This window comes from Syngnathus acus, chromosome 13 (assembly GCF_901709675.1).
Source record: "Syngnathus acus chromosome 13, fSynAcu1.2, whole genome shotgun sequence".
Classification (NCBI taxonomy): domain Eukaryota; kingdom Metazoa; phylum Chordata; class Actinopteri; order Syngnathiformes; family Syngnathidae; genus Syngnathus; species Syngnathus acus.
The window spans coordinates 16,816,625-16,829,452 of NC_051098.1; the positions used below are offsets into that span (position 1 = coordinate 16,816,625).

The following is a 12,828-nucleotide window of genomic DNA, read 5'->3' on the forward strand; positions in this document are numbered from 1 at the left end:
ATATTAAATACAAGTATGGTGGAAATTTACATTGAAGTCAATTGAAAAGAAAAATGCAATATGATTTTGCTTTTGATTAGAATAGTTTTGTCACGTTTACCCAGTGTCTGTCTCGTTACGTGACTGTGTCCGCGTCCCTTGTGACTTCTTCTGCAGTCAAGAAATGAAAAATATTTTCTACGGTCTCCATATGGTGGGTGGCTTTTCCTCTATTAGAGGACATCATCCAAGATAAGAACAGGGCCCGAGAAAAAGAGCGAGCGAGCGTGTCTATTTAAAAGGACGGGGAGGAGATTCCACGTCTTAGCGTAAGTGTCCGGGACCAGAAGGCAGCATCCAATGAACTGGAGTGACCCCAGCAGGGCTGGCTGCCATCAGGCCTGATGTCATGACACAACGTTGCACGCACACTCCGAACTCACTCTGGGCGCGTGCGTGCGTGTCACCGATACGCTATCAGACGCAGCCGTGTCAGCACGGCGGTGCAAACTCCTCGCCGAGCTGCAAAATGCCACACAAACGTTGTGATATTTGGAGCACCCGCTATAGCGGACAACTCATTAGGTACGGTTCCATTTTTCAAGCCGAATTTTTGAATCAGTTCTACAAATATACCAGTCAGCCATAATGACGTCCGCACAAGAAACCTGCATTGATATTTTCATTTATTCTGACGTCACGAGATGAGTACGAGTTAACTTTGGTCGCATAGAGGTGAGTTTGCCGTTGTGCATCACGTACAATCTATGTCTCGGCTCAATAAAGTTTTAGGGAAAGAAAAGAAGGAAAGATAGGGGGAAATATGTTGAAGAATGACCCCAAAAAGTTTTTCATTGGGCATAAACATCTGCTTAATATCATATAAAAAGAGTTCTTATATTAACGCAATAACAATATTGGTGAGCTTCCACAGACAAGACGTGGGAGCTGACTCACAGGCCACAGGACCCCGCCTAACGCGGGCCGGCCACACGTGTGCACGTCTGTGTTATGATTACGCATGACCACGCTCTGGAAATAACCTGCAACGGGAGCAGACGGACGTCTCTCACGAGAGCAGGGCCCGGACCTGCTGGGGGGATCTGGGAAGGAGGTGCTCGGGGTCCTTGTAGGCGTTGGCCGGGCTGCCGAGCGCCGCGTGCACGTCCCCGTAGGCCCGGCACACCAGCTCGGTGGACTGCGAGAAGATCTGGTCCCTGCGACAAGATGTGATGTCATCGACATTTGTCAATCAAGAGACTTCATGTACAAAACAATTTGTGGGCCAGCCGGACGGACAGGGGTCGGTCTTTCCAAAATCCACCATTTGAAATTCCCATTGAGAAATTCTCCAGCCATTTGCAACCTCAATATGTAAGACATCAAGAGAAGAAAAAGCACAAAACAACAAAAAGAGCATTTACGGTCTTTGTGCTTTTTTTTCTTTTTTTTTGCTCGTCAGCTCGGACGCGCGCGCGCGCCATCGAGACGATTTCAGAGAATCGCCGAAATGGACCGGAAGCTAATTAATGGCGTCCTGCCCATTAGACCCGCGGCGTCCATTAATAGAGAACATTAACCTAAGGTACAGAGTGCACCTCAAGCCGGCCGGCCGCACTTCCCAGTAAACGCGACTCACAGCACGCCGGTGGCTAAAAGCTCACGTGTGCGCTGCGCTCGCTCGCTCGCTCCCTCCCTCCCTCCCTCCGCGTCAGACGGGCAAACACCAAACAAATGAAAAGTCGCCACCGCGGCAGCGTTGAGTGGAGTGTTTTGTTGGGAGCGTGCCATGTGAGGGTCCTATCACACTCACTTGATGGCGGCGCTCAGCAGGAAGTTGAGCTGAGGCATCAGCAGGCTGTCGGGAGACGACAGGTAGCGGTCGAACTGGACCTGTCGGCCCGCAAACATTAGCGTCATCAGCGACGACAATTAGCATCATTGGCGCCAATGCTTGTCAAAACAAAGCCAAAAAGGTTCGAGTCTGTCCTTTGGCCGCACCAAATGTACTCACCATAGCCGCTTTCACCGAGGAGACGTCCATGCCGGGCAGGAGGGACATAGGACCCTGACAACCACAAGAACATTTCATTTGCTCAAATGTCAAGGCCAGCACAAAAGATTTAGGCCTCTTGGCTGGACCGACCGCTGACAGTCAAATCACGCTTGTCAGACAGCCATTTTGTTGACGTAGCAACCTTGAATGAAGCACGACAACGTACAGACAAGCCTTTTTTCTCACTCCAGGCCAACATTTGACATATTCTTCAAATCATTTGAATAAAAGGTCAAATGAAAGATAATCAATTAAATAGAAAATTCATAGGATCAAAAAAAAGTGATGATAAACAAACGCTGTAGCAAGTCGACTGCCTCGGGAGGAACAATATAAGCGACAGCCATCCGCCTTCTCGTCCCGTACGAGAGAAAATGACAGGGCGGAAACATTTTGCAGATAGCAAAAGACAACCTTGAAAGCCAAGAATAGTCGCCGTGCCGTGCCGTGCCGTGCAGACACACACACAAACTTGCTCTCCTCAAACACACGCGCAACTATTTCGGGCAAGGCCACCCGGGAAGACGATGACGCTTGGCCGGGGCGCGGCAAGGCGAGGCGAGGCGCTTCTGTTCCGGCGTGACCCGCTCGCTCGCTCGCTCGCCCGCCCACCAGCCCGCGCCGTCACGACACGCATCGCAGCTATGGCTACCGTCGTGGCTGTCACTCAGCCACTCAGTTCATAGCGTAAGAAATAAAAGCATACGATACGACTCGGGCGGTATGGTAACCGTGGCGACGGCGTAAACAACGACACTTGGCATGGAACTGCTTGAAGACCCGTTCAGTCAGAAAAAAAAAAAAAACGTTTCTATGAGGTGTCATCATAAATCCGAGCAGCCTAAGCTAACAAATGAAAATATGTTTGGTGAGACCTGCTCGGCGTTGTGCTGTTGCACACAGTTGTAGATGTAGCTAAGGCCCGTCCTGGTCAGCACGTAGGAGGCCTGCTCGTTGATCAGCGTGTCAAGGTGAGCCTCGATCTGCCCAAACAGAATAAGCGGCAGAGTGGAGCGGAGCCGGTGAGTGCTTCAAGCAGGGGGGGGGGGGCTGCCATTGTGAGCAAACGGTACTCGAGCCTAATGGAGCGTCTCCACCGCAGCACAGTTGCACGACACACAAAGGACGTGTTCAAATTAGACGAGTGATAGACAGACGACAAACTTCATTTGCGCGCTTCCGAGAGCATGGTAAGAAATGTTCATGGATGTTGTATTTTTTTCAATCGCTTGGACGTCCACCACAAATTGTCCTTGGTGGTAACTCGCAGCTTTTTTTGGTTTTGTTTTAAGACAATGTATCAACACAGCAAGTATACTAGCATTGGCGCCGTGCGTGTAACTGCTCACCCCTCCCCTCAGACAAGGAGGAGGAAAATAAAAACGGAAGGAAGGAAGAAAAAACATTTGAAAGGGGCGGCTGGACGTTGTTTACTTTGGAGTCCTCGAAAGAAAATGGAAGGAACAGCGATGAACACTTTATTGAAGGTGATTGAAACCTGGAATGGGCTGGTGCCTACCTGGAACTCCAGCATCTCCAGCCTCTTATCTGTGAACTCAAAGAGCGCCAGCGTGGTCTTCATCACATACAGCGAGTTAACCATGTAGGTGGCCATGTCGGTCGTGCCCAGGTTACTGGCAGACACCGTGCACAGCTGCAGGAGGGGATCCAGAATGCACGAGAGCACCTGACAAAAGGGGAACCTTGTTCAAAGGACACAACAAGACGGGCCGAAAAGACTCAATCGATTACCTGGGCAAAGTCGGCCTGGCGGGCACCCACGGGGACCACGGAGGAGTCGTGAGAGGCCAGAACCTCCCTGAGGAGGGCCAACGTCTGGGTGAGGGAAGCGGTGGGGCCCAGGTCAGGAGGCGGGAGCTCCACCTACAAAAAAAAAAAACAGCCCTAATTTTCTTATTGGCTGAAATTTCAGAATGACACGAAAACGCCTTTGTAAACATAATCCCGCCCACACAACATGATTCTCGCCGCCATTTTAACGAAGCTGCAAATGCGTGTCCCAATCCTTGTGTCATCACCATCTCAGTATGTCCTCCACAGGTAATCTGTGAGTCAGTTGCGCTTCTAATGAAAAGGACGGTGATTAAATCTTCTGGTAGACAAGGAAAAAAGGATCCGGGCAATCTCTTGTGCACCTAATGGTGCTCATTACCAGAAGAGCGCGTTCCCGGCATTAGCTGCAATCGACACTGAAGCCCGGGGAGGCCTTCAATCGGATTAGCGGCGGGCCCGGCGGATATCGATCGGGAGCCAGCTGGAGCCCACCGACCGCTACGTGCTGCCGTACATTTGGACGGCAATTTAAGCAAAAGAAGAAGTGAACCGGTGATTTTTCTTCGGATAGTCGGTAAGGGCCACTTGGATGAATGCGGCGGGGGGAGAAATGTTTTCCACAGCTCCAGATATAGATAGATTGTGGGGCCGGCCAATGGATGAAAATGAACAAAGGTGGCGGCAGCAGCAGCAGCTTGATGTTTTCATAATCATCGCCTTCAATGAAGCTTACGTACGCATTGTGGGAACAATGACTCGAGTCTGGCGTATGCATTTTACACGGCAATTTTCTTTAGCCACCAAATTTGCCTCTGCGTCTGGTCGTACCGGCGGCGTACCTTGTCCATGAGTCTGCTGGCATGAAGGCTGAGGCTGTTGAAGAACATCTTTTTGCTGAGCATGTGCATCTCCTCCACGGTCATGAGCAAGGAGGCCGCACTGGTCCCCACGATGGCGCTAATGGTGTGGTGGTAGAACTTGAGCAGGTTGGACAGCTTGTAGAGCAGCACGGCGCCTGGCTCGGCCACGATCACCTGCTCTATGCGCACCTGGGGAGTGGTTTGCGAGACGTCAGAGCCAAAAGAGCAGCGAGGAGAGCTATTTGTTGAACCGCCGCTCACTTTCAGAGGACGACACACTCCTTCTGTGATGTGGCCAATCACCTCCTGCGTGTTGTCCTCCACGCCTGGACGGACACAAGGAAAAAAAGAAATTCAAATGCCCACCTTTATTTAGCTGAGGACAAAAGGTGCACTTGCTATACATACCCTGCAGGGTGACTTGCTTGAGCAGCGCTTCGAGGTGCTCCCTCTCCGAGGCGCTGGCCTGGTGCAGCCAGGCCAGCATGTCGCCGATGTACCTGCCGGAACGGACGAGGTGAATTGGAGCCCTCTCTCCCGGCGGGCTAATTTTAACCCGGCGGGAGGGAACACGCAATCATGGGCCATCATGTTTCATTTCCCCTCCAGAGACAACGGCGCTCGCTCCTTTGGCGCTCTATGTAATACTTGCAAAGACAACAAGGTTTAGGTACAACCGGTGTGTGTGTGTGTGTGTGTAAGAGGAGGGGGGGCTGAGAAACAACTCAATGTTCTCAGAATCGCTGATGCCTCCGACTAACGACTAAGTAAAGGCTATTCTGCGGACCATTCTGAGAAAATCTCCCGGGAGGACTCGGCTAATCAGGACACGCGCTCGTCAAATATCCGCTCGGTAAGAGTCGTTGGCGGCGGCCTAACAAGCCAAAGGGTCATCTTATAAATTTGACGGCTACTCTCGAGGCCAAAGACGCCTTCCCGATCAGACAATAAAGCAGAACTAAATGCTGCGTGTCCGTTTCAACATTCTGTCTTGACTGAATTTAACGTGATCAAATTGGATAATTATCCATTGTGGTGAGCGGACGGACGTGCATGCGCTGTTTACAAAATGGCGGTCGGCGTTGGATTGCTAGCTTAGCCGCTTTTCCACCGCTCTATTTTCCAATTGAAAATGTACGTGGTGCAAAAGCAGTCATTTTCCATTTTGGCTTCTACATCTTTACAAGGACAGAGGCCCGCAGCTGCAAAATCATTTGAACGCCCTTGGCCGCCGTTATTCGAGTAAGAGTCGATTTTTTTACGCTTGTTCTGCTTTGGCCAAGTCAGCTACAAGTTTTAATTCGACCAACATCTGCCTCTTCTCAGCCGTCACACGCTTGAGACTGCTGCTTAGAAATTTGGGCAATGAACTGACAAAGATATTCAAGTAAAAAAAAAAAACACAAGATGTGGCCTGATGCGTTCATTGCCGCCATCTTTTGGCGGAGTGAAAAAGAAAGAAAGAAAATGGACAAGCTACACGGATGTTGGCGTCGTCTTTGCGATGTTACCTCATGGGGTCGTGTGAGTGCATTTCAATGGGACGGGGAGTTCCGCCCGGGCCCCCGCGCGTCAAGGCGTCAATGAAGCCGCGTACCACCGCGTTCCTGCGTGCCGTCCCAAACTCATCCAGGGCGTACCTGCGGGCGGGCAAAAGAGACGCAGAGGCCGTGTGGGAACTCGGCGGCCGTGTTTTGGTGCCGTGGAGGTCCTTTGTGAAACAAATCGGGCGCCCGGCCTGCAGCGTTTCCACAAGGAAGGTGAAGGCTTTGTGAGACTAAACAGCAGATAGCGCGCGCAGAGTCAAGATTCCAGGAAAAACCCGGCCGGAGCGTGACCTTGACTGGAGGAAGGCGGGGGGGGCCAATGTCCAAAGGGAATGTTGGCCATTGGGAACAAAAAAACTCTAGGATGAACATGTGAAATTTGGCTCACTGTCATCTTGAGGAGAGTAAGAAGACACTAATGGACACCAGCAACCTTGTGGAAAGACAGCAAGCAGTATTGCAGCAAGTAGAAAGGACGTCACTGCCCTGCAAATAACAAGCAATTAAGCCTTGGCCATGAAAATCATTTTGAACCGAGAACCCGCATGCGTGTCCTGCGTATTCGGCAGAGGGATTGGGATTAGGACTGCACGCCCCCCAAAAGAAGACGGCATTCCTAAAGGTGTTGTTAAATGAGTGTAAAACCGCTTTTGCAGCAGCTCCCATTAAAAAGTCCTATGAATTCCACCAAGTGGGTAAAAGAACCACAAGTGGATGGAAAAGGCAGTTGACATGAGGCGCAGCACTCCCCCCTAGTGCTGCTTTTAGACGCAGCGGCCGGCCGGCCGGCCGGACAAACTCAATGCGGTGCTGCTGTGCGCGGGTTACTTGTAAAGGACGGGCCGATCCTGGAGAGCCTCCATGGCTTGCGTCAAGATGGGGCTGATATCGCACGTCTCCTGGCTTAATCCTCTGCACTCGTCTGGGGACAAAATATGGAAAGCAGTCAAAGGCGTATTCGTGCCGGAGTGATGAGGCCAGATGTTTGGATGAACAGCATCAGTCTTATAGCTCCTTCAAGTGGCCGTTTAAAAACTGCTACTGTATGTTTTTATCAAGCACAATAGCATCATCATCTGGTGATGACACTGAGTTTGTGACATTTGCCACCTGTTGGCACAATGGAAGCATCTACCGGAAGTGGATGATGCAGCCTGTAGCTGATTGCGCCACTGTTGGAATAGCTGCGGGCTATTAAGTATTCATTGGCTGTGTGTGTGTGTGTGTGTGTGTCAGCGTGCCGGACTTACTTTGAGCCCAGCGGTAGAGTTGCTCGTACGCCTCCTCCTGCAACACGGCCATCTGCTCCATGATCTCCAGCCTACACCGCATTTGGGTTACATTCACACCGCAGGAGAGCAGCAGTGCTGGGGGGTAAAAAATACATACCCCGCAGTCTGCTGGTTGGTCCGCAACAGTATTTTAACGTCTTCGTGGATTTGCTTCACTCGACTCAGAGCTTTGAAGAAGTCCTACAAAAGAAGAAGGAAAAAAGAAAAAACTCAAACATAAAAGGAAAAAAACCTCAAACATGTCCATAAGAGCGTTTCCCGATTTGAATATTTTTTTCCAAATGCGAAAAAAAAAAATTCAAGGTGTCAGTGTCTCGGCCCGTGTGGATTTGCAAAATTGCATATTAATAAACACAGCCCACTCAGGTTTCCGAAACACCCCATCGTCAGGCCTGAGCTGTCTTTGCAAGGGTGGGAAAAAGCTGCCATTTGATCAATCCCACGTCTAGAAATGAACGTACCTCCGTAACGGGCGCATCTCTGGCCCGTCGCAGGGTGCTCATCTCCTCACTGGACAGCTGGAACTTGGCGAGGAAGGCCTGAGCCACCTGGGCCCTCACCTCAAGACGATGGCTAAACGACAAGTCACAGCAAAATGAAAAGCTTTCATCCAACCAACACCACCAGGGCGAAAAATGGGGCGATTCAATGCGTGCAGCCATCCAGCAGGTGGCGGTCTCACACCAGGAGAAAAAAAGAAAGGACCCATACGCAACGGAGGGTGAATGAGGGAGGCTGTGTTTGGACAGCAGCAACATTGCTATCATTGCTGTCTGTATGAGCTGATAGTTTCCATGGTAACAAGCCCCATCACACTGGCAACTTGGGTCGGGACAACAATCCCTCCCTCCCTCCCTGCCTCCCTCTGTCCACTTCCAACCGGGTTGGATCACTAAATCACTGGGTGGCTGCTGACTTCAAATTCATTCCGTGAGCCTGCTGTCTGACCTTCCATTTCTTGATTTCCAATAAAGTGTTCAAATAAGAAATCATGGAAATGGAATGAAAGGGGGCCAGGGGTTGAACTTGAGAACTTTTAAATACCTCTGAGCCCCACATAGGATCGATAAATAAATGTGTGCGAGCACAATATACGGGTGCATAAGTCGGTCGGGTACAAACGGTTGGGCGCACGACATACCATTTTTTCTTTTTTTATCCGACTGCTGAAGCGTTCCGAGGGTCTGATGTAGGGAAACTAGCTTGCCGCAGTCATCATTTTTCTTCATGGGTCACAATGACGGACGGGTTTAACAAGTTTCTCATTACAACCAATGAAACCAAATGTTGACAAGGAGTCAGTGACCTCTTTGAATTCAACATGCGCGCTGCAAACAGTAGTAGAGGTTGACAAAAAAAGTGGGGGCGATTTGATCATATTCTACTATTCTACTTTCCATGAGCTATGAATACAATATGCGGTGCCAACTTGTTCATTAATCAAACTTAGCCATGCGCACATTTTGCAAAAACAGGACCAGAGCGAGCGACTTCCGTTTGATTAGGATTTTCTTTTTCCGTCCATCAAATGTAAATGAATGATCAGATTGGATTTATAAGAAGCAACGTTCAACATTTTGCTGCGTTTGGTCCGCTTTGCTGAGCTCCCCCCGCCCGCCGAACCAACTGATTGATTTGATCTCTCCAGTGTCGACAATGACTGAGGCCGTACGATACAATCCCGTTAATGGCTACGTCATGCTGAAACACTCACGTTACCGGTGAAGACTTCATTTCGCTAAGAGACCAGCTAATAGTGAGACTGAGAGCACGACGAGTCTGGTTTTTTTGGGGGGGGGTTTCTAAACAGACTAGCTGCTGAGGTGAATGTGAATCTCTAACAAAGAACAAAAAAAAAAAAAAACTTGAAGCCATTTTAGTTGCAAAATAGAGGAAAAAATGCAGATTTTCTTCCATCTTGGCCAGGATTTTAATGGCCGCCTGTCCCGATAGTTTGCGAGAGTGGCAGCCGGCCGGCCGGCGGTGGCGGGGTGCGAGCGAGCGAGGTCCCATCAGGGAGCAGCCAGGCGACGATTAACAGTCAGCTCAAGCGTGATGGCTTTTGTTTACGCTGTCGTCCGGCCGGCCTGTTCTCGGGAGAATTTGCACTGTGGAGGTCACACTGGCAACATTGGCTTGGACTTATCAAGGGAGGCGGGGCTATTGGCCGATTCATCATTTGCACTTATCATCCATTAGTCATTGAATAAAAAAAAGAGGGGGGTATTGTTTTTTCAGTCCAAAGCCCTGTCGAGTACTTTGCCACCACCTTGCGGCATCATCCCCAGGAAATGACAATGCCTTTTTCTGCAGCTAAGAAGTACATCTTCTATTGTTGGTGGTGTATTTGGAGTTTCAATGATTAATAGAAGCAATTAAAAACACTTTTTTTTAACATTTGACTCTAACAAGCCTCTTTTAAAAGTGCGTTGGGCTAATGGAGAAAACGTGACTCATTGGTTTGTCTTTTGAAGTGCAACGCCTCCGGCTCGGTGTAGGGACACGTCGGGCACGACGACGTGCGATGTCAAAGAGCCGCTGCGCCGGCCAGGTGCAAAGTTTCTTGGGCGCCGACAGCGTCATTCGACAAGGCGCACACTGCGCAGTGGAAGGATGACAAAAGAATGCCGGCGGGCAAACATGGCTCACCCCATACCCCCCCCTTCGACCAGCCGCCTGCCACCTTTGCTCGTGCAATCTGCCGCTCCTTTCCGTTTCATTAGAGCTGACAAATGACACGCTGCCACCGGCTGATAAGATCACGAGCAACGCAGGGCGAAGGGGGAGGGTGGCGACGGGCCTGCTGAGTAAACACGCCGAGCCGGCATCCGCACAGCGGGACTCGCTCGCTGTCCCCGGCCGGCCGGCCCGGCTCAGATTGGGAGATTGTGTGGCAAATCTGGCTATTATGCAGAGGAAAATGGGAGAGCACGGCGCCGGTCGCGTACGCGACAAGAAAAAGCACTTGCGACAAGGTCGAAGCCGACCGAGTTGTCACTTGGAGCTTTGTGCCGCTTTATGAATGAAAATATTAAGTACAAATCAAATCATTTGCTACTGAACACGTGCTGATTGCACATTTGCTCCGTTTTGCTGTGAGGCGGCAGTCGGGGAGAACTTTTCCAAATAATATTTCCTATGTGGTGTAATTTAAGCTAGCAAAAGCGTCTTGTGCTTAAGTGAGCTTTCATCCCCCTCGCTGTCCCTTTGACTGACACGTCGGTCCTTTTTTTCGCTCGACTCAAGCAGGCATTGTGGGAATTGCTGCTGCTGCTGCTGCCGCGGCGGCGCCGGTGGTGGTGGTACATCACAGCTGCTGTCACCACTACCTTTTCTTGCCAAATACACGGGCGCGTTCCCGTCAAGGTCGCTGAGCACGGAGGTCGCAGCCACGCATGCAAATGAGGCTGGGCTCCGGCTTGCAGCCAGCAGCGGGCGAGGCGAGCTAACGCTGAACGCTCTTGTGAAAAATTCGATTAACTAACGAAATATTTTGGGGAATCATTTGGATATTAAGTGCAGTGGGGGCTGGGTAGTGGAGGGGTTTTTTTTTGCGTCGATACTTTGTTTTTTTTCCATTGCATTTAGAACGGCTGTCAGTTATATGTGGATGTATGCTAGTCGCAAGCCTGGCACGCGAACAAATAAATTCCACTCTGCGTTGTCAGCAAGTATGAAAAATTGTTTGTTGCATAACAACAATGCATCTTGAATGAGATTCGGGAGCGGGGACCGCTTTGATGTGCATCTCAACGTCAAGCACTGGAGGGGGGGGGGGGGGGGGTAGTGACCAGCCCTCCTTATGCAAATACAAGCGGATATATTCATGCGGCAAATGATTCATTCATGACTCGAACTCATCACAAATACCGATTTTTGAGTTTGCACTTTTTGAAATGATTTCACTTGCAAGAAAGACTACCAGCTATTTTGTTTTCACAGCATGGGGAAGCATTTTTTCTTTTCTATCACGTGCCTTGGGATGAGAAACATTTCAGGAGAGGTGGGGGGACTTGAGTCATATGACTCAACTTCAGTTGCCATATTTTGTGACTTGCTAGGCTAATACTTAAAAAAACGAGGACAAGTGCTATAAAAATGGATGGATGGATGGATGGATGGATGGATGGATAATGTATGTATGCTTACTTTTCTCCTTGAAGCTTATTGGTTTTCACAGTCAAGTCCTGGGTTTGCTCCTTGGCGGCCTTTTGAAAATAAGAGAATCATAAACGTACATGATGTCAAACAAATTGAGCAACATGCCAAGATGATGCATTATCCCGCACCTTTAACCGGCTGGTCATCTCCGCGCAGCAGGTGCTCATGGCCTGAACGTCCTCGTGAACACTCTCGAGCTCCTGTGGAAAGACGGAAGGAGAAACTGTACCGCTTCCAACGCTTGGGACACATTGAAAGCATCTTTTACCTCTTTTACTTGTTGAAATAGCCGCGCAAAGTCCTCATTGATGGCCAGGCTCCTTCGCTCGATGTCACCTCGCAGGTTCCTCCGCGTGCGCAGGCTGTTCTCAGTGAAGAACGCCGACAGGGCCGTCAGAGCTTCCAGCATCTCCTGCAATGGCGACACCAAACGCAATATGATAGTCTGGATTTTTCAAAGACAGAGATGAGCCTCTACCAAAGAGATGGAAAGGTCATGTCTGGGCTTTCAATGCAGCCTAGAAATGAATTCACGATGTAACTGAAGATGCTAACAATCAACTACAATTGCTTTTGCAACCATGAAACTGCAACTTTCTGCCCCCATTGCGCGTAACACGGCATTTGAACGGCGTTTTGGCTATCTTGCCGAATTAGCCACAGCTAGCTGGCTAAGTAAGCGTCCCGAAACTCAGTTGCAGTCCGCGCGTTACCTTGTCATTGTCAAGTCGCGTCTCCAGTATTTTGTTCAGCTTCCTCGATAGCGGGTTGTTGGGCTGAGACGTCGCGTTTGGATTCTGTAACAAAGCAGCAGAGGAGCTGTCGGCTGCCGATTCAACCTTAGCGTCTGCCATTGTACATGAGCAGGCGTCGTTCTTCTCCACGTCAGCTGGTTTTGTTGTGGTCCGTGCAGAATCAACGTCCGGTTGGTTAGTAGAAACAAAGACAACAGTGAGAAGAGGTTCCGCTTTACGATCAATTACGATACTTACTTTGTGGCCCCGTTCAAATACGATGACAGTTCGCTTTGTACTATAATAGTGTTGAAAATAAATTCCAATCAATCTAATTTGAAACATGCAATACACCAAACAACAAAAATATCTTACATAATGACATTTTTAATATTGCAATAAGAC

The 12,828-nt window shown here is 49.7% G+C and overlaps 1 protein-coding gene across 1 annotated transcript; it reads right to left on the reverse strand.

Moving 5' to 3' along the window:
* Positions 1-648: 648 nt before the first annotated feature.
* Positions 649-12,750, reverse strand: cog6 (component of oligomeric golgi complex 6). Its single transcript, XM_037267916.1, has 18 exons — positions 12,403-12,750; positions 11,958-12,101; positions 11,818-11,889; positions 11,678-11,736; positions 7,990-8,101; positions 7,626-7,708; positions 7,487-7,557; positions 7,065-7,158; positions 6,201-6,329; positions 5,098-5,189; positions 4,951-5,015; positions 4,669-4,878; positions 3,788-3,919; positions 3,555-3,722; positions 2,911-3,018; positions 1,994-2,047; positions 1,793-1,872; positions 649-1,196 (listed from the first exon to the last, which is right to left on the reverse strand). Exons 1-18 carry the CDS (start codon positions 12,541-12,543, stop codon positions 1,049-1,051), a joined length of 1,962 nt encoding a protein of 653 aa, XP_037123811.1. The 5' UTR covers positions 12,544-12,750; the 3' UTR covers positions 649-1,048.
* Positions 12,751-12,828: the final 78 nt, after the last annotated feature.